Here is a 22,983-nt window from a genome sequence, read left to right on the forward strand (position 1 = left end):
CTAATGTATAACATTGTTATAAAACTGCTGCCATCTAGTGCTCTTGCTAATGTACAGGTGAAACTCGAAAAATTAGAATATTGTGCAAAAGTTCATTTATTTCACTAATGCAACTTAAAAGGTGAAACTAATATATGAGATACACTCATTACATGCAAAGCAAGATAGTTCAAGCCTTGATTTGTCATAATTGTGATGATTATAGCTTACAGCTCATGAAAACCCCAAATCCACAATCTCAGAAAATTAGAATATTACATGCAATCAATAAAACAAGGATTGTACATACCTGTAGAACAATATCGGACCTCTGAAAAGTTTAAGCATGCATACTGTATGTACTCACTACTTGGTTTGGGCCCCTTTTGCAGCAATTACTGCCTCAATGCGGCGTGGTATGGAAGCTATCAGCCTGTGGCACTGCTGAGGTATTCTGGAAGACCAGGATGCTTCAATAGAGTCCTTCAGCTCTTCTGCATTGTTCGGTCTTATGCCTCTCATCTTTTTCTTGGCAATGCCCCATAGATTCTCTATGGGGTTTAGGTCAGGCGAGTTTGCTGGCCAATCAAGCACAGTAATCCCACGGTTATTGAGCCTAGTTTTGGTGCTTTTGGCAGAGTGGGCAGGTGCCAAGTCTTGTTGGAAAATAAAGTCAGCATCCCCATAGAGCTCGTCTGCGGAAGGAAGCATGAAGTGCTCCAAAATCTCCTGGTAGACGGCTGCATTGACCCTGGACTTAATGAAGCACAGTGGACCAACACCAGCAGATGACATGGCTCCCCAAATCAACACAGACTGTGGAAACTTCACACTGGACTTCAAGCATCTTGCAGTGTGTGCCTCTCCATTCTTCCTCCATACTCTGGGTCCTTGGTTTCCAAATGAGATGCAAAATTTGCTCTCATCAGAAAAGAGGACTTTGGACCACTGAGCAACAGACCAGGTCTGTTTTTCTTTAGCCCAGCTTCTGATGTTGTTTGTTGTTGCGTAGTGGCTTGACAAGAGGAAAACGACCTTTGAAGCCCATGTCCAGGATCCGTCTGTGTGTGGTGGCTCTTGTGAAAGTCCCCAACACTTTTGAATGGCCTTTTCCTGACAATCCTCTCCAGGCTGCGGTCATCCCTGCTGCTTGTGCACCTTTTTCTTCCACACTTTTCCCTTTCACATAACTTTCTATTAATGTGCTTTGATTCAGCACTTTGGGAACATCCAACTTCTTTTGCAATTATCTTTTGAGGCTTTCCCTCCTTATGGAGGGTGTGAATGATGGTTTTCTACACAACTGTCAGGTCAGCAGTCTTTCCCATGATTGTGATTCCTACTGAACCAGACTGAGAGACCATTTAAAGGCTTAGGAACCCTTTGCAGGTGTTATGGCTTAATTAGCTGATTAGAGTGGGAGAATTTGAACCTAGAGTATTGCACCTTGTCACAATATTCTAATTTTCTGAGATTGTGGATTTGGGGTCTTCATGAGCTGTAAGCCATAATCATCACAATTATGACAAATCACGGCTTGAACTATCTTGCTTTGCATGTAATGAGTGTATCTCATTTATTAGTTTCACCTTTTAAGTTGCATTAGTGAAATAAATTAACTTTTGCACGATATTCTAATTTTTCGAGTTTCCCCTGTATAACATTGTTATAAAACTGCTGCCATCTATTGCTCTTGCTAATGTATAACATTGTTATAAAACTGCTGCCATCTAGTGCTCTTGCTAATGTATAACAGTATTATAAAACTGCTGCCATCTAGTGCTCTTGCTAATGTTTTAACATTGTTATAAAAACTGCTGCCATCTAGTGCTCTTGCTAATGTATAACATTGTTATAAAACTGCTGCCATCTAGTGCTCTTGCTAATGTATAACATTGTTATAAAACTGCAGCCATCTAGTGCTCTTGCTAATGTATAACATTGTTATAAAACTGCTGCCATCTAGTGCTCTTGCTAATGTATAACATTGTTATAAAACTGCTGCCATCTAGTGCTCTTGCTAATGTATAACATTGTTATAAAACTGCTGCCATCTAGTGCTCTTGCTAATGTATAACATTGTTATAAAACTGCTGCCATCTAGTGCTCTTGCTAATGTATAACATTGTTATAAAACTGCTGCCATCTAGTGTTCTTGCTAATGTATAGCATTGTTATAAAACTGCTGCCATCTAGTGCTCTTGCTAATGTATAACATTGTTGCAAAACTGCTGCCTTACAGTGCTGCAGATATGTGCACACTCCTGAACTTACCTTCTTGCTTTTCAACAAAGGATAACAAGAAAAGAAAGAAAATGTGATAATAGAAATTTGGAAAGTTGTATACAATTGTATGTTCTATCTGAATCATGAAATAAAATGTTTAGGTTTATGACCCTTTAATTCCAAGGTGCTACGTAAAAGTTAAAGGGACAGTCTTCTTGAACATTTATATTGTTTAAAAAGATAATCCCTTTATTACCCATTTCCCCAGTTTTGCATAACCAACACTGTTATATTAATACACTTTTTACCTCTGTGATTACCTTTTATCTAAGCCTCTGCAGACTGCCTTCTTATTTCAGTGCTATTTACAGACTTCCTTTTTAGCCAATCAGTGCTGACTCATAAATAACTCCACGGGAGTGAGTACAACATTATCTATATGGCACCCATGAACAAGTGCTGTCTAACTGTGAAAAACTGTCAAAATGCACAGAGATAAGAGGCGGCATTCAAGGGCTTAGAAATTAGCATATGAGCCTACCTAGGTTTAGCTTTTAACAAAGAATACCAAGAGAACAAAGCAAATTTGATGATAAAAGTACATTGCAAAGTTATTTAAAATGACATGTCCTATCTGAATCATGTAAGTTTAATTTTGTCTTGCGTGTCCCTTTAAACACCCCATTTCAAATGTCAAGCAAGCAATGCATAGAGAGTATGTTTGTGTAGTTCTGAAAAGATTCCCGCTTCTTGTTTATATTCATTTTACACTGATAGCCTCCTCTTTGTCTCTTTCACATAAGCACAAACTGCTCGTCTTAAAGGGACACTAAACACAATTTTTTTTCTTTAATGATTCAGATAGAGCAGCAATTTTAAGCAACTTTCTAATTTACTCCTATTATCAATTTTTCTTTGTTCTCTTGCTATCTTTATTTAAAAAGTAGGAATGTAAAGCGTAGGAGCCGGCCCTTTTTAGGTTCAGCACCCTGGATAGCGCTTGCTGATTGGGGGCTACATTTAGCCGCCAATAAGTAAGTGTAACCCAGGTTCTGAACCAAAAGTGGGCTGGCTCCTAAGCTTTACATTTCTGCTTTTTAAAATAAAGATAGCAAGAGAACAAAGAAAAATTGATAATAGGAGTAAATTAGAAAGTTATTTAAAATTGCTGCTCTTTCTGAAAAGTGAAATTTTGATTTTGATTTTACTCTCGCTTTAAAATAAATATGGGAAATATAAGCTGTGTTCTTTTTGCGCTGGAGGGATGATGCGTATCAGATGTGTAATAAATATAACAGTTATAAATAATATATAATTAAACATTTGTAGTAATTTCCTGTCTCTCTTTTGTGTTTTCTCTTTTATCTCGTGCAGCGATTTGTTTTGTCACCGTCTCCTTGTGATTTGATGGCATCGTTATTTGGTATCTCAGACACAAAAGAGTTAAATCCGCATAATTTGCCAAAAAACATAAAAGGTAAAATCTCCCAGCAGGAAACTTCTCTCACTGCTTGTAATGACAAAACCTGCTCTGCTGATATGTCTGGCCTCATAAGATTTGCTTGCCTTTTATTTCACAGTGATATATGTATAATTCATATATATGAAATTGTTTAAGTTTGGTAGATTTTAACTACTTTTTATATTTTTATATATATATATATAAAAGCATAATGTCTCCTATTAAAGGGATTTGAAACCCCAACATTTTCTTTTTGTGAAACAGACAGCTCATAGCATTTTTAAAAAAAACTTTCCACTTAAAGCACCAGTCAACACAGTAGAGTTGCATAATCAACAAATGCAAGATAACAAGACAATGCAATAGCACTTAGTCTGAACTTCAAATACTTCAAATGAGTAGAAGATTTTTTTCTGATAATTTTAAAAGTTATGTTTATTTCCACTCCCCCTGTACCATGTGACAGCCATCAGCCAATCACAAATGCATACACGTACCATGTGACAGCCATCAGCCAATCACAAATGCATACACGTTTATTCTTGCATATGCTCAGTAGGAGCTGGTGACTCAAAAAGTGTAAATATAAAAAGACTGTGCACATTTTGTTAATGGAAGTAAATTGGAAAGTTGTTTAAAATTGCTGCTCTATCTGAATAATGAAAGTTTAATTTTGACTTGAGTGTCCGTTTAACTTCTGTTATCAGCTTTGCTTTGTTCTCATGATATTCTGTGTTGAAGAGATACCTAGGTAGGTGTCTGGAACACTACATAGCAGGAAATAGTGCTGCCCTCTAGTGGGCTTGCAAATGTATAACATTCTTGCAAAACTGCTGCCGGCTCCTGAGCTTATGTCACTGCTTTTCAACAAAAGATTCCAAGAGAACGAAGAAAATTTGATCATATAAGTAAATTAGAAAAGTGTTTAAAATTGCATGCTCTTTCTGACTCGCGAAAGTAACATTTGGGATTTCATATCCCTTTAAAATGTATTAATAAACAATAAACTGTATAGTGTAACAATATAAATAAGTTCCGTTTTTGGTTGGTTATCACTTTATCGGCTTATTCACTTAATAAGACTACTACGCCTGGATGTGATAAAACTTGTGCTACCAGTAAAGGATGTAAATCTCTGTGGCAGGCAAGGGGTCAATAAATAGTTAATGATATTCTGTGTTTGTAAATTCAAGTGGGTATAAAAGTTGTATTTGTAAAGGACAATTTATGTTTAGATTTTTTGCAGTGTTCCTAAAGGGACATTGAAGGATAAAACATGTTTATTAGAGAATGTCATTTTAGCAATAGTCACCCTGCAAATGTATGTGTTTAACCCATGAAAATGGGTTAAGCACATAGTTAAAGTGACACTTGGGACCCCAGGAGGGAACTGTAGGTCCCAAACAGACACCTCTGGTGATTGGCTGGGTAATACGATTAGCGTTGCTTATTAGCTCAGTGGCCTTCTCTGCTACTCCCAAGCGATATCTTTAACTCAGAGTTTTTAACCTGAGGTCTCAGGTGTTAGGGGAAAAAAAGTCTGCAAAGGGCTTTAAAGGGATAGTAAACACCAAAAATGTTATTGATTAAAAAGATAGATAATCTCTTTATTACCCATTCCCCAGTATTGCATAAGGTTATAGAAATATACTTTTTACCTCTGTAATTACCTTGTATCTGAGCCTCTGCAGACTGCCCCCTTATCTCAGATCTTTTGACAGACTTGTGTTGCAGGCAATTACTGCTGACTCATAAATAACTTCACGTGCGTGAGCACAGTGTTATCTGTATGAAACACATAAACTAACGCCCTCTAGCTGTGAAAAACTGTCAAATGCATTCAGATAAGAGGGCTTAGAGATTGGTATATGAGCCTACCTAGATTTAGTGTAGGTTTGACAGTCTTAAAATGAAGTGCTCTAATGCTTTTTAAAGAGTGTCATTTTTCAGCTATAATGGCCCTTTTACTAATTTTATTCAGAGCATTAACCATTTATTTCTAGATTTTTATGAATCTAAAAATGTTCTACACTTTAGATCAGTAATTCTTCATACAAAGTATCCTTTAGAATGTTTAAATCAGGCTATAAGGAGGTATGGATGAAAGCCGTAAAACTGAGATCATCTTGTTTATTTTGTAGATTCCCCTGATGTGGCGATGGCTGAACAATCACCAGCTAAATACAAACGCACGCTGGACCCTGTTATTGATAAGTATGGGACAGAAAAGTGCGGCCTTACCAGGTATCTGCTGACTGAAGAGGAGATAAGAACAAATGATTATCCTTTAGCAGGTAAATGTATACTCTTATAGCCATTCCTGATCTGAGTGAGGGATCGTATCATGAAATAGCTCCTATGTGACTGATATTGTAAATAGCTTTCTTTCACAATTCAATACCATTTTAAGCAACGTTCAATTTACTTCTTTTAGCTAATTTGCTTTGTTCTCTTGGTATCCTTTGTTGAAAAGCATACCTAGATAGGCTCGGGAGCTAGCTGCTGATTGGTAGCTTCACATATATGCCTTGTGATTGGCTTACCAATGTGTTCAACTAGCTCCCAGTAGGGCCTTGCTGCTTCTTCAACAGATTACACCAAGTAATTGAAGCTAAATGTATAATAGAAGTAAATTGGAAGTTTGTTTGCTCTATGAAAATCATGAAAGAAAAGGTTTGTGTTTTTAAGTCCCTTTAAGCTGTCAAAGCACAAATGAACTGCATAATTTAGCTTTAATTGATTTAATGATAATTTCTGTAACAAATATATAAAAAAACTTAATATTAGCTCATTTTAGCTTAAAGGGACATTACACTGCTGTGAACAACTACAAAAGAATAGTAACTACTAACTGTGTTATTTATTTCATCCTGTTCCTGAAGCTCTTTAAAAATCAGTTCTTCTGTTCTCCAGATAGTGAAGCTCCGCCTCTCTGTACTGGGGGCGGCCATCTTGGAGCTCAGGTAATGTCACGTACTGTGACAGAGGCACTTTGCATTTAGATATCAATGAGGCCGTCAACTTTCTGACAGCTGTATAATGTGCTTCAGGTTAGGGTAAAGGATACAAAGCAGGAGCTGTGCATTTGTGCTGGGGCTGCATTGCTCTATATTATTGCTGAGTGTTTTATAAATATATTTAGTGTAACTGTAAAACTGTGTAAAAAATGTACAACTGACACAGGGTATCATGCACACTAACTACAAGCTAATGATACAGCTGTAAACAAATAGGCACAATTACTGATCTGTGAGTGTGACCTGCTTCTGTCACTGGCTGTGAGAATACCCGAGATCCAAGATGGCGGCACCCAGTACAAAGAGGCGGAGGGACACTCAAGTTAAAATTAAAGTTTCACTGATAAAGCACAAATAGGCCAAAACGTACATCCTGTGGTTAACTAAAAAAAAAAACTTCCTTCATAAGAGAATTGTCTGGTATTTTGGGACTTTCCTTATGGATGGGCTGAGACTGATGTACTGCAGGCAAGTTCTCTGCTCTGGGGCTATACGAGGCTGCACTTTGTGTTATTGCATAAGACAGGCTAAGGAGAACTACACTGAGCATTTTTTGTGCTTTAACCGTTTAACGGACTGTACTCTCTGTCTGAACCATTAAAGTTTCATTTTAAGTTTTATGTCTGTCGTTGGTTCAAAATGAAGGAACCAGTATATCAGAAGTTCTCAAAATGTTGTCTGCAGCGCTCCAGTTATCAGTGAGCTGTGGTGGTCTCTGGTTAATCTGGGATTGGTACTAACTACTAGTCCACTCAGTGTTAAATATAGGTCTATTATATTAAAGATTAATTATAATAATAATGATGATGATATTTGTAAAAGGTCTGTCATGTTTTTATTACAAATAGCCCTCAGGATCTAAAGACGGAGGCATTTTATATATAATAATTTTTAGTATTGTAAACTTTGTTTGAGAGACATCAGTATTAAATGTAACGACTCCTTTGTAATCGTGTAGGATCATTGGATTCAGCAAACTGTGTGCCCACTGGTTTCTCGGGGGAGGTAACTGACAGCAGCCCGCTTTTTGGCCTGGACTGTGAAATGGTACGTAACATAATTACCTGAGTTACAAAACATAAAAATGGTTATCCTTTTGGTTTTTTCAGTAATGTACCTCTATTCTTCCTACCTAATGTACCATTGCATACCACCAGCAGTTTGCATATTGAAACCATTACCTGGGTGTATAGTCAGTCCATCTTTATTAAAGGAAAGTCGCCTTCACTCAGAAGCCATATTAGATGCAGAATACTGGTGGGGTACAAGCTTGTATTCAGCACAGCTAATCCTGCGGCAGTCATCACAGTAGCACAGTTATACTTTATAAGCTAGGTATTAAAGGCAATAAACTGACTGCAGACTGATGTCCTATTTCTGGGCTTTCCAGCAAAATGTGTGACAGTTGTAATCTATACATCTTCCTTTTTATATTCTTTACAGAAGTTAATTCAGTCATTCCTTGGCTGGCATTTTACTCAAATTAAAGGGACAGTCTAGTCAAAAAAACTTTCATGATTCAGATAGGGCGTGTAATTTTAAACAACTTTCCAATTGACTTTTATCATTAGCGCTGCGGAATCTGTTGGCGCTCTACAAATAACCGATAATAATAATAATAATCATCAATTTTGCTTTGTTCTCTTGGTATTCTTAGTTAAAAACCTAAGTAGGTCATATGCCCTTGAAGACTGCCTCTTATCTGAATGCATTTGACAGTTTTTCACAACTAGAGGGCGTTAGTTCACGTGTGTCATATAGATAACGTGCTTACGCACGTGGATTTACCTATGAGTCAGCACTGATTGGCTAAAATGCATGTCTGTCAAAATAACTGAAATAAGGTGGCATTCTGCAGATGCTTAGATACAAAGTAATTGCAGAGGTAAAAAGTATATTAATATAACAGTGTTGGTTATGCAAAACTGGGAAATGGGTAATAAAGGGATTATCTATCTTTTTAAACAATAAAAATTCAGATGTAGACTGTCTTTTTTTTAAAAAATATTTACTGACATTTTATTGGTTTTGAATAGTACAAATAAAATTGTAGCGAATTAGTTTATAAGCATTAGTTATTGGTATTGTATATATGAAAGGTTTAAGAACAGAGGGGGCGCGTGTGCTGTCTACAATTAACGTATATGTGAGAATTCTACTATAAAAACAATAGTAACTTATTTTCTAAGCTACACCTGTAGCAATATATAGTATACAGTATACACACAATTGTACTGGAGTCCCAAAACTAAGGTTAGTATGATGAATTGTCCAAACAATTGATTTGTATATCCTCAAAAAGATGTTGGCTGCACTCCTCCTCGCAGATGGAACCAGATTAGCTGTAAAATGAGAGAGAACAGAGGGGTGGCCTCGTGTAGAACCACCAAGCTTTATATTGATAAGTTATATAGCAGAGGCAAATGGGTACTCACATTGATTTAGAGCACCCTAATTTGCTAATAGATGCAGACTGATATTAAAGGGCGTATCAGCTCACCCTCTCGAAAAGACTTCCAGCCAGGTACACCTCTGAAAGAACAGAGATGACAAGAGAACATCACATGTGCAGATCAACCAAACTATTATAATAAAGATGATAGGAATGCCAAATAGGTACTCGCATTTCGAAACCGCACACCTATGTGCTAGTAGACACAGACTGATATGATGTTAGGGGCGTATATGCAGGTTTTACAAATGTATATACACAAATGGACAATAGGATATAAGGTGTTTCCACCAGACTTGAGTTGGATTAAAAATGGTGTTTAACAAAAACAATACTAAAATTCAAAACAACAACCTTCTGGTGGTAACACTTTATATCCTATTGTCCATTTGTGGATATACATTTGTATAACCTGCATATGCACCAACTTGCCGGGAACACCTTGAGGTGTGCTGTTTCGAAATGTGAGTACCTATTTGGCATTCCTATCATCTATATTATAATAGTTTAGTTGATCTGCACATGTGATGTTCTCTTGTTATCTCTGTTCTTTCAGAGGTGTACCTGGCTGGAAGTCTTTTCGAGAGGGTGAGCTGATACGCCCTTTTATATCAGTCTGCATCTATTAGCAAATTAGGGTGCTCTAAATCAATGTGAGTACCCATTTGGCTCTGCTATATAACTTATCAATATAAAGCTTGGTGGTTCTACACGAGGCCACCCCTCTGTTCTCTTTCTCATTTTACAGTTATTGGTATTGTATTCCCTACCTTTATTGTAATTTAGTTATGGTTTTCATAAAATAAATTAAAATTTTTAAAAAAAATATCAAAGATGAACAAGAAATAACCACAAGAGGGCACTAACACATCATATAAACTGGATCGGTATAACTTTAAAGGAATGTGAAACCTAAATTGTTTCTTTCATGATTAAAGGGACACTTTAAAAATAAACTTTTATGATTCAGATAGAGCAGCAATTCTAAGAAACTTTCTAATTTTCTCCTATTGTTAATTTTTCTTTGTTCTCTTGATATATTTATTTGAGAAGGCTGGAATGTAAACTTAGGATCCTGCCCATTTTTGGTTCAGCACCTGGGTAGCGCTTGCTGATTGGTGGCAACATTTAAAAACCAATTGGCAGCTAGCATCCAGTAATGCATTGCTGCTCCTTAACCTACGTATGTATGCTTTTCAACAATGGATATCAAGAGAAGAAAATTAAATAATAGAATTAAACTGGAAAGCTGATTAAAAATGCAAGTTCCCCCTGAATCATGAGAGAAACAATTCGGGTTTCATGTCCCTTTATTACAAAACAAATGGAACAACTCAGTGATGTGCGGCTGTTACACATTTGCGTCTTTAAACTCCCAGCAACTTTTGTCAGACTACAACTCCTTTAGTACGACACATTACACTCATATACGTTTTATTTTGTTGTCATAGCAACATGTACTTGGGATACATCATTCGAAATAACTTTATTAGTTTATTCGTTTAAAAACATGCAGCGCATTTATTGGTAGCATGACGCATTTCATGATGCAGGATTATCAGTGCAGATCTCTTCAGGATATTGTGTTTCTTTTGTTGCTTTATAATTCATCATTAATAATCTAGAAGAATTCACCACAAAGCTTAAAGGGACGGTTTACCCCAAAACTTTCTCTCCTTTAATTTGTTCCAAATAATCCATTTTACCTGCTGGAGTGTATTCAGTTGTTTACAAATAGCTCCTTAGCCTTTATATTAGGATTTAACATATCTGATTTTAGCCTGTAATATCCCTACTTATACTGAAAGTTTCTATACCTAGGTATAACTATGTAAACATAGCCAGCAGAAGAAATTACACTCAGTGGGAGGTGGAAGAGATAAAGCGCTAAAACATTAATTTTCAATTGTTCTTTCTAAGTATTGTACAGAGATAAGAAAGGAAAGCATTGAGTGATAAGATAATGAGATCTGATCTGTCTGCAAGCTTAGCCTATTTTGATAGGCTGTGGTTTGAAAGAGCAAATCCAGCTATTTCTTTTGCAAAAAAACCCCCATAAATGAGCAATTTATCATACATTTTATACGCTGCAGCTGGTATACCAAATTATGGGGAACAAATTCATGGAAAAACTATTTTACAGTAAACTGTCCCTTTTAATATTAGGGTTGCAGGGTTTGTAGTGCATAGTTTGTATTTTTACTAAGCATTTTAAGGCAGATTACATTTTGAGTTAGATGATTTATTTTAATAACTTTATTTTATTCACAATATTTATTTCCAAAACTCTCCTAAATATCTCGGGTTAAACATAATCTTATTTTGCAGTGCCTGACAGATAAAGGAAGTGAGCTTACCCGAATCTCATTGGTAGATGCCAGCGGCCGCTGTATCATGGACGAGCTGGTGAAGCCGGATAATCCCATACAGAATTACATGACCAGGTATTGCCCATACAACTGTTGTATACAAAGGTACAAATTGCTGTAAAATGTGCAGACAATGATATTATAGGTCACGCTTCACTTTGTGCCTTTATATAAGGTCTAAAAATGGTAGAGTACAGAGATCCTTTTATTTTCCCCTATATGGGATCAAACACGTTTGTGGTTTTACAATTTTGGCGTTATTTCTTGCCTATATAGATTCTCTGGGATTACAAAGAAGCTTCTAAATCCAGTCAAAACCAAACTGAAGGAAGTTCAAGATAAGATCAAGACCCTTCTGCCCCCCGACGCTGTCCTGGTCGGCCACTCGTTAAACAACGACTTGTGGGCTTTGCAGGTAAGTACTGTATTTAGTGGTGCTAAAGAGTGTTTCAGGCCTTTAAGTAATGTATGTCTGTTCTAGCACCAAAGACACCTATTTAAAGAGACATAGAAGTATTTTTTATATATGCTTATTATATATTGGTCACTCTATTTTAAGAGATCTATAAATAAAATACAAGTTTTTAATAAATTCAAAACTTATGTTATTAAAATTTGCAGTGGTGGGTAATATTCATTGTATATTCATATCTCCCAACCGTCGCGCATCCTGCAGGATTTTCACAGGTTGGGAGGTATGGCACACTTTTCACCTAAAGCCCCTCTGTGTCTTGGTTTTAAGGGACTGACCAATCCCAAACCAAGTCTTGTACAGACACACCCACTGACCTTTTAAGCACGCCCATAAACACCCTGCCCACAAAGTTCCAGTAGGCCATTGCGCTCAATCTTGTAACCTCCCACATCCTGAGAAATCATTCAGCAAATGTTGGGAGATAGGTATATTACCCTCCATATTGACCTTCATATTTCTCTTGTTAAATTTTATTATTTTTTTTTTAATATTATTTTTATTAAGGATTTCAGTTTAAATAAAGAAATTAACAAAATATTCTCATCAATAGTAAATTCTAACCTTTATGTATCTGCTTCCTGTATTTTTATAATATAGCAATTGTGAAAACTATCATTATTTCCTTTCTTAACATTTTAAGAAAGTGGAAATATAAAACACATTTAAAGGGACAGTATACTATAAAATAGTTTTTCCCTTAATGTGTTTCCAATTACTTTTTTTACCAGTTGCAGAGTATAAAATGTATGAGATTTGCTTTTTAAGGCTTATTTGTGTATATGAATGAGCTGATATTGTGTTTTGAAGCCACAACCTAATAAAATGGGTTGAGCTTGTAGGTATAATCAGATCTCATTACTTTATCACATTGTGTACATATACACGTGTCTGTATCTTATATCTGTAGGTATAATCAGATCTCATTACTTTATCACATTGTGTACATATACACGTGTCTGTATCTTATATCTGTAGGTATAATCAGATCTCATTACTTTATCACACTGTGTACATATACATGTCTGTATCTTATATCTGTAGGTATAATCAGATCTCATTACTGTATCACATTGTGTACATATACATGTGTCTGTATCTTATATCTGTAGGTATAATCAGATCTCATTACTTTATCACACTGTGTACATATACATGTGTCTTTATCTTATATCTGTAGGTATAATCAGATCTCATTACTTTATCACACTGTGTACATATACATGTGTCTGTATCTTATATCTGTAGGTATAATCAGATCTCATTACTTTATCACACTGTGTACATATACATGTGTCTTTATCTTATATCTGTAGGTATAATCAGATCTCATTACTTTATCACACTGTGTACATATACATGTGTATTTATCTTATATCTGTAGGTATAATCAGATCTCATTACTGTATCACACTGTGTACATATACATATCTGTATCTTATATCTGTAGGTATAATCAGATCTCATTACATTATCACATTGTGTACATATACATGTCTTTATCTTATATCTGTAGGTATAATCAGATCTCATTACTTTATCACACTGTGTACATATACATGTGTCTTTATATTATATCTGTAGGTATAATCCGATCTCATTACTGTATCACATTATGTACATATACCTGCTTCTTTATCTTATATCTGTAGGTATAATCAGATCTCATTACTTTATCACATTGTGTACATATACATGCTTCTTTATCTTATATCTGTAGGTATAATCAGATCTCATTACTTTATCACATTGTGTACCTATACATGTGTCTTTATCTTATATCTGTAGGTATAATCAGATCTCATTACTGTATCACACTGTGTACATATACCTGCTTCTTTATCTTATATCTGTAGGTATAATCAGATCTCATTACTTTATCACATTGTGTACATATACCTGCTTCTTTATCTTACATCTGTTCATAAACCAATCAAGAACCAAGAACAATGGAAAATTAACATTTTATTACCTTATCTTTATTCTGCTGGCTGTGTTTACACAGCTTATCTATAGCTTGGACCTAAGGCCAGAAATTTTCAGAATAGGTGGGGATACCACAGTCTAAATCAACTATTTCAAATGCCAATATAAGGGTAATGGAAATACTTGTAACCAATTGAATGCACTCCAGCAGGTAACGTGGATCATTGGGAACAAATTAAAGGGGATACAAATTTTGAGGAAACTGTCCCTTTAAATATATTTTACAGCCAAAGCATGCTTAATAAAAAAAAAAAAGAAAAAAGAAGTTATATATATCATAATTATTTTTTTTACATCCTATGTGTGCATACTATTTTATATAAGTTTTATTTCTGCTTTCTTTTGCAGATGATCCATATGAATGTTATTGACACAGCTTTGCTTTATGCCAGAGAATTTGAAAGGAAGTTTAGACTAAAATTCCTGACTGAAGCGGTTTTAGGGTACGTAACGATCTATATGAAATTTGCGAGTTATAAACAGTAGGTTTTCCCATTTATAAGTAAATAATATTATCTAGTTTTGCTTGAACAAACAGTAAGATCAGAGGGAAGAGGGGAGGTTCCTCAGGGGAATTACTAAGGATGGAATTGTGCGTTCTGTATCCCGCGTGTTCTCTTTAGTTCAGGATCACGTGGAGATACAAATGACGTGCAATATATAGAAATTGACCTATTTCGATTGGTCTGCTTGGGTTAAAACTTAGTTCCTTTGCATGAGAGTATACTGAAGCTCACGAGTGTGCACGTGTTTTGAGAATTATGTATATAAAGGTGCAAATACAACTTCCATATAGTGCTCAAGATGTGCACGCTCCCAAACTTACCTCATTATCCTCTTGTAGAAATCGTGAAAGTTTAATCCTGGCTTTCATGTAAATTAACGTTATACTTGGTATGTTGCATATAGCAGTGTATTTATGATCACAGATTTTAAAACTTTACTATATAAACTATAAATATATGTGAAATAGGTATGTAACTAAACTCCATATTTACTTCTATAATCTCATTTGCTTTGTTCACTTGACATCCTTTTGTTGAAAAGCATATCTAGGTTGACTCTTGTGATTGGTTCACCCAATGTAAATGCGTTACTGTTCCTTCAACAAAGGCTACAAAAGATCATGAACCAAGTTTGACAATAGAAATAAATTGGAAAATAGTTTCAAATCGTATTCTCTGTCTAAGTCGTGAAGGAGAATGTTTGGGTTTCATATGCCTTTTAAAGAAACACTAAACACCGTAGAATAGCACAATAAAAAGACAATGCAAACGCACTTAGTTTGAATTTCAAATGAGTACTAGATTTTTTTTTTCTAACAAATTTCAGTTAGTTAGTTACATCTTCCTTTGTAATGCATCATGTGACAGCTATCGGCCAATCACAAAATATTGATACCTATATCCTATAAATCTTGCACATGCTCAGTAGGAGCTGGTGCCTCGGAAAGTGTGCATATAAAAATATTGTGTACATTTAGATAATGGAAGTGAATTGAAAAGTTGTTTAAAATTGTGTGTTCTATCTGAATCATGAAAGTTTAAATTTTTACTTAAAGGGACAGTCAAGTCAAAATTAAATTTTTATAATTCAGATAGGGCATGCAATTTTAAATAACCTTCCAATTTACTTTTATAATCAAATTTGCATTGTTTATTTGTTATTCTTTGCTAAAAGCTAAACCTAGTTAGTCTTATATTATAATTTCTAAGCCCTAGAAGGCTGCACCTTATCTCAGTGCATTTTGACAGTTTTTCCACAGTTAGACACTGCTAGTTTATGTGTACCATATAGATAACATTGTGCTCTCTCCTGTATTAAAGAGAGAGCACTGATTGGCTAAAATGCAAGTCTGTCAGATAAGGGGGCAGTCTGCAGAGGCAATCACAAGGTAATCACAGAGGTAAAAAGTGTATTATTATAACTGTGTTGGTTGTGCAAAACTGGGAAATGGTAAATAAAGGGATTATTTATCTTTTTATCTATCTTTTTAAACAATAACATTTTCAAGTAGGCTGCCCCTTTAACTGTTCTTTTAAGTGCATCACTGTTACAGACACTGCGGACGGGTGAATTGATTCTCGTCTGTATTTTATTCTGTGTGTTTTAGGAGAGAAATTCAATGTGAAAATGTCATTGGACATGACCCGGCAGAGGATGCAAAAGCTGCACTAGATTTGGCTCGGTACTTTATTGACCAGGGACCCAAGAAGGTTGGTGCACTTTATATTCTTTTGGAATAAACAACAATAGAAGTCTGTATTCAGTTTTGTTGTTTTTTATTTAGGGTTGAAGCCGACATTAACATAAAATAAATATCATTATGGATCAATCTGTAATCAGCAGCGGTGGGGTTAACTAAAGTAATATTTGTATGGCAAAGTCATTTCATAGACATAATATACTTTTTAAGTACAGTGTCCTTTTAACTAAAACCCCACCCTGAGTCTATGCAGTATTTGGATTAATGCCTCTCTGATGTCATAATTCTAAATGTAGCTATAATGGGTAGCGCTTGCTTATTGGTGGCTACATTTAGCCATTTATGCTGCTGCCTCCTGTATACATTTTACAGAAAATACTGCAGTATTTATGTTTTCAGTATAGGTGGTGGTTTCAACAGGCAAACAGCTATTTCAAATGACAAAATCAAGGTGAAGGTGCTGTTTGCAGACAATTCAGTACACTCTAGCAGGTAAAACTGATCATTGCAAACACATTAAAGGGGTAACATTTGTCCCGTTAAGACAAAGTTTCCGGCCTCTCTCAGGTCCTTAGTTATTTCTTCTCATTGTCAGTATAATTTAGTAATACAAAGAAATAAAGAGTTTGCACAATCAGCTATCAGACTCAGAAGCCAAGTTCCTTACCAAACAAATGTTAAAGGGCCATAATACCCAAATGTTTAAACACTTGAAAGTGATGCAGCATAGCTGTAAAAAGCTGACTAGAAAATATCTCCTGAACATCTCTATGTAAAAAAGAAAGATATTTTACCTCAAAAGTTCCTCAGTAGCCACCTCCCATTGTAAAGGATTTCTAAGCAGCATTTTAGTGTGTCTGTCCTGGGACAGCTGAAAGGATGAGCCTCGTGAACTCTCATATTATTTCACCAATCAGGTAAAGGAAGCTTACTATGAAATCTCATGAGCGTTAAGTCAAATCTCATGAGATCACAGTAAAAGAGTTCATGACTTCAGCACTGCTGATGCTGATTGGCTGCTGTTCATTTCTTCATTTTTTTTTTTACCTGCAGCTGGGAGCAGCTGAGTATAACTTTTTACACAGAACTTACTCTGCTGAGCTGAGGAAATTGTGAGGTAAAATATCTTCCTTTTTTACATAGAGATGCTCAGGTGATATTTTCCTGTCAGCTTTTTACAGTTATACTGCATCAGTTTCAAGTGATTTAGCATATGAGTATTATGTCCCTTTAAGATTGCACCAAGTTCTAGCAATATCCTTTAAACAGCTGCAGAATAAATGCAATTTCTAGGCTTCAGATCACGGTACCACCTGGTACATTAAATCTATTTCTCGTGATATTGCAGGTGGCGCAGCTTAATCTGCAGAGGGTTCTTAGAAAAAATAACAAACCTAATAAATGTAACGGCTCCGTGACCGCTGCAGAGGAAATCCCCGTCTTACAGCAGAATGGACATGTTCATCCGTTGGAAACTATTTTAAAGGAACATGAAATGGATACGCAGCTCAGGTATTGTAGTGCACAATTATTACTGGATATATGTAACAGACATGCATGTGAAACTGCTCTATCTGAACGTGGTAAAATCATTTTGTTTTAAAGCAACAAGGGGGTCACAACATAAACTTTCACAATTCAGATAGAGCATGTGGTTTTAAACAACTCTCTAACTTCTGTTATCAAATTTTCTTTGTTTTTTTGGTATTGTTTGTTGAAAAGCAGGTATGTAAGCTTAGGAGCCGGCCCATTTCTGGAGCACTATATGGCAGCAGTTTTACAAGAATGTTATCCATTTGCAAGAGCACTAGAGGGCAGCAGTTTTACAAGAATGTTATCCATTTGCAAGAGCACTAGAGGGCAGCAGTTTTACAATAATGTTATTCATTTGCAAGAGCACTAGATAGCAGCAGTTTTACAAGAATGTTATCCATATGCAAGAGCACTAGATGGCAGCAGTTTTACAAGAATGTTATCCATTTGCAAGAGCACTAGATGGCAGCAGTTTTACAAGAATGTTATCCATTTGCATGAGCACTAGATGGCAGCAGTTTTACAAGAATGTTATTCATTTGCAAGAGCACTATATGGCAGCAGTTTTACAAGAATGTTATCCATTTGCAAGAGCACTAGATGGCAGCAGTTTTACAAGAATGTTATCCATTTGCAAGAGCACTAGATGGCAGCAGTTTTACAAGAATGTTATCCATTTGCAAGAGCACTAGAGGGCAGCAGTTTTACAAGAATGTTATCCATTTGCAAGAGCACTAGAGGGCAGCAGTTTTACAAGAATGTTATCTATTTGCAAGAGCACTAGAGGGCAGCAGTTTTACAAGAATGTTATCCATTTGCAAGAACACTAGAGGGCAGCAGTTTTACAAGAATGTTATCCATTTGCAAGAGCACTAGATGGCAGCAGTTTTACAAGAATGTTATACATTTGCAAGAGCACTAGATGGCAGCAGTTTTACAAGAATGTTATCCATTTGCAAGAACACTAGAGGGCAGCAGTTTTACAAGAATGTTATCCATTTGCAAGAGCACTAGAGGGCAGCAGTTTATGTTATCCATTTGCAAGAGCACTAGATGGCAGCAGTTTTACAAGAATGTTATACATTTGCAAGAGCACTAGAGGGCAGCAGTTTTACAAGAATGTTATACATTTGCATGAGCACTAGATGGCAGCAGTTTTACAAGAATGTTATCCATTTGCAAGAGCACTAGAGGGCAGCAGTTTTACAAGAATGTTATCCATTTGCAAGAACACTAGAGGGCAGCAGTTTTACAAGAATGTTACCCATTTGCAAGAGCACTAGATGGCAGCAGTTTTACAAGAATGTTATCCATTTGCAAGAGCACTAGATGGCAGCAGTTTTACAAGAATGTTATCCATTTGCAAGAGCACTAGATGGCAGCAGTTTTACAAGAATGTTACCCATTTGCAAGAGCACTAGATGGCAGCAGTTTTACAAGAATGTTATCCATTTGCAAGAACACTAGAGGGCAGCAGTTTTACAAGAATGTTATCCATTTGCAAGAGCACTAGATGGCAGCAGTTTTACAAGAATGTTATCCATTTGCAAGAGCACTAGATGGCAGCAGTTTTACAAGAATGATATCCATTTGCAAGAGCACTAGATGGCAGCAGTTTTACAAGAATGTTACCCATTTGCAAGAGCACTAGATGGCAGCAGTTTTACAAGAATGTTATCCATTTGCAAGAGCACTAGATGGCAGCAGTTTTACAAGAATGTTACCCATTTGCAAGAGCACTAGATGGCAGCAGTTATACAAGAATGTTATCCATTTGCAAGAGCACTAGAGGGCAGCAGTTTTACAAGAATGTTATCCATTTGCAAGAGCACTAGAGGGCAGCAGTTTTACAAGAATGTTATCCATTTGCAAGAACACTAGAGAACAGCAGTTTTACAAGAATGTTATCCATTTGCAAGAGCACTAGAGGGCAGCAGTTTTACAAGAATGTTATCCATTTGCAAGAACACTAGATGGCAGCAGTTTTACAAGAATGTTATCCATTTGCAAGAGCACTAGATGGCAGCAGTTTTACAAGAATGTTATCCATTTGCAAGAGCACTAGATGGCAGCAGTTTTACAAGAATGTTATCCATTTGCAAGAACACTAGATGGCAGCAGTTTTACAAGAATGTTATCCATTTGCAAGAGCACTAGATGGCAGCAGTTTTACAAGAATGTTATCCATTTGCAAGAGCACTAGATGGCAGCAGTTTTACAAGAATGTTACCCATTTGCAAGAGCACTAGATGGCAGCAGTTTTACAAGAATGTTATCCATTTGCAAGAACACTAGAGGGCAGCAGTTTTACAAGAATGTTATCCATTTGCAAGAGCACTAGATGGCAGCAGTTTTACAAGAATGTTATCCATTTGCAAGAGCACTAGATGGCAGCAGTTTTACAAGAATGATATCCATTTGCAAGAGCACTAGATGGCAGCAGTTTTACAAGAATGTTACCCATTTGCAAGAGCACTAGATGGCAGCAGTTTTACAAGAATGTTACCCATTTGCAAGAGCACTAGAGGGCAGCAGTTTTACAAGAATGTTATTCATTTGCAAGAGCACTAGAGGGCAGCAGTTTTACAAGAATGTTACCCATTTGCAAGAGCACTAGATGGCAGCAGTTTTACAAGAATGTTATCCATTTGCAAGAGCACTAGATGGCAGCAGTTATACAAGAATGTTATCCATTTGCAAGAACACTAGAGAACAGCAGTTTTACAAGAATGTTATCCATTTGCAAGAGCACTAGAGGGCAGCAGTTTTACAAGAATGTTATCCATTTGCAAGAACACTAGAGAACAGCAGTTTTACAAGAATGTTATCCATTTGCAAGAGCACTAGAGGGCAGCAGTTTTACAAGAATGTTATTCATTTGCAAGAGCACTAGAGGGCAGCAGTTTTACAAGAATGTTATCCATTTGCAAGAACACTAGAGAACAGCAGTTTTACAAGAATGTTATCCATTTGCAAGAGCACTAGATGGCAGCAGTTTTACAAGAATGTTATCCATTTGCAAGAGCACTAGAGGGCAGCAGTTTTACAAGAATGTTATCCATTTGCAAGAGCACTAGAGGGCAGCAGTTTTACAAGAATGATATCCATTTGCAAGAGCACTAGATGGCAGCAGTTTTACAAGAATGTTATCCATTTGCAAGAGCACTAGATGGCAGCAGTTTTACAAGAATGTTATCTATTTGCAAGAGCACTAGATGGCAGCAGTTTTACAAGAATGTTATCCATTTGCAAGAGCACTAGAGCGCAGTAGTTTTACAAGAATGTTATCCATTTGCAAGAGCACTAGAGGGCAGCAGTTTTACAAGAATGTTATACATTTGCAAGAACACTAGAGGGCAGCAGTTTTACAAGAATGTTATCCATTTGCAAGAGCACTAGAGGGCAGCAGTTTTACAAGAATGTTATCCATTTGCAAGAGCACTAGATGGCAGCAGTTTTACAAAAGTGTTACCCATTTGCAAGAGCACTAGATGGCAGCAGTTTTACAAGAATGTTATCCATTTGCAAGAGCACTAGATGGCAGCAGTTTTACAAAAGTGTTACCCATTTGCAAGAGCACTAGATGGCAGCAGTTTTACAAGAATGTTATCCATTTGCAAGAGCACTAGAGGGCAGCAGTTTTACAAGAATGTTATCCATTTGCAAGAGCACTAGATGGCAGCAGTTTTACAAAAGTGTTACCCATTTGCAAGAGCACTAGATGGCAGCAGTTTTACAAGAATGTTATCCATTTACAAGAACACTAGAGGGCAGCAGTTTTACAAGAATGTTATCCATTTGCAAGAGCACTAGAGGGCAGCAGTTTTACAAGAATGTTATCCATTTGCAAGAACACTAGAGGGCAGCAGTTTTACAAGAATGTTATCCATTTGCAAGAACACTAGAGGGCAGCAGTTTTACAAGAATGTTATCCATTTGCAAGAACACTAGAGGGCAGCAGTTTTACAAGAATGTTATCCATTTGCAAGAACACTAGAGGGCAGCAGTTTTACAAGAATGTTATACATTTGCAAGAGCACTAGAGGGCAGCAGTTTTACAAGAATGTTATCCATTTGCAAGAGCACTAGAGGGCAGCAGTTTTACAAGAATGTTATCCATTTGCAAGAACACTAGAGGGCAGCAGTTTTACAAGAATGTTATCCATTTGCAAGAGCACTAGAGGGCAGCAGTTTTACAAGAATGTTATCCATTTGCAAGAGCACTAGATGGCAGCAGTTTTACAAGAATGTTATCCATTTGCAAGAACACTAGAGGGCAGCAGTTTTACAAGAATGTTATACATTTACAAGAGCACTAGAGGGCAGCAGTTTTACAAGAATGTTATCCATTTGCAAGAGCACTAGAGGGCAGCAGTTTTACAAGAATCTTATCCATTTGCAAGAGCACTAGAGGGCAGCAGTTTTACAAGAATGTTATCCATTTGCAAGAACACTAGAGGGCAGCAGTTTTACAAGAATGTTATCCATTTGCAAGAACACTAGAGGGCAGCAGTTTTACAAGAATGTTATCCATTTGCAAGAACACTAGAGGGCAGCAGTTTTACAAGAATGTTATCCATTTGCAAGAACACTAGAGGGCAGCAGTTTTACAAGAATGTTATCCATTTGCAAGAACACTAGAGGGCAGCAGTTTTACAAGAATGTTATCCATTTGCAAGAACACTAGAGGGCAGCAGTTTTACAAGAATGTTATCCATTTGCAAGAGCACTAGAGGGCAGCAGTTTTACAAGAATGTTATACATTTACAAGAGCACTAGAGGGCAGCAGTTTTACAAGAATGTTATCCATTTGCAAGAGCACTAGAGGGCAGCAGTTTTACAAGAATGTTATCCATTTGCAAGAGCACTAGAGGGCAGCAGTTTTACAAGAATCTTATCCATTTGCAAGAGCACTAGAGGGCAGCACTATTTCCTGCCATTTAGTGCTTCAGATGCGTACCTAGGTATCTCTTGAACACAGAATATCATGGGAATGAAGCAAATTTGATCATAGAAATAAATTTGAATCTTTTTTTAAATTGTATTCTCTGTCAGAATCGCACAATAAAAATTAAGGGCTTCATATCCCTTTAAATAGAAGTGTATTTGCAAAATAAAACTTCCGTTAGCAAAAATACTTCTAGTAAAGTTATTACTGTTTTTCAGCGGCAGTCAGAATCCCCCTCATAAAGCTCCCCTGCGTCTGAAGAAATAAGGATATAGCCAATGAGTATTTCTGGAGCAGGCATACTTATGTATGCTCCACATATCTGAAGTGATG

At 36.4% G+C, this 22,983-nt stretch overlaps 1 protein-coding gene across 1 annotated transcript in view; it reads left to right on the plus strand.

Annotated features, from left to right (window-relative positions):
- REXO5 (RNA exonuclease 5) overlaps positions 1–22,983 on the plus strand; it is an 83,289-nt gene that overhangs the window by 17,975 nt on the left and 42,331 nt on the right. Inside the window, exons 5-12 of the mRNA XM_053694343.1 lie at positions 3,580–3,682; positions 5,809–5,961; positions 7,643–7,731; positions 11,465–11,580; positions 11,782–11,920; positions 14,312–14,406; positions 16,077–16,179; positions 17,518–17,681. Coding sequence (XP_053550318.1) covers positions 3,580–3,682; positions 5,809–5,961; positions 7,643–7,731; positions 11,465–11,580; positions 11,782–11,920; positions 14,312–14,406; positions 16,077–16,179; positions 17,518–17,681 — 962 coding nt within the window. The remainder of the gene's footprint in view (positions 1–3,579; positions 3,683–5,808; positions 5,962–7,642; positions 7,732–11,464; positions 11,581–11,781; positions 11,921–14,311; positions 14,407–16,076; positions 16,180–17,517; positions 17,682–22,983) is intronic.

Source organism: Bombina bombina, chromosome 11 (genome assembly GCF_027579735.1).
Source record: "Bombina bombina isolate aBomBom1 chromosome 11, aBomBom1.pri, whole genome shotgun sequence".
In the NCBI taxonomy this organism is placed as follows: domain Eukaryota; kingdom Metazoa; phylum Chordata; class Amphibia; order Anura; family Bombinatoridae; genus Bombina; species Bombina bombina.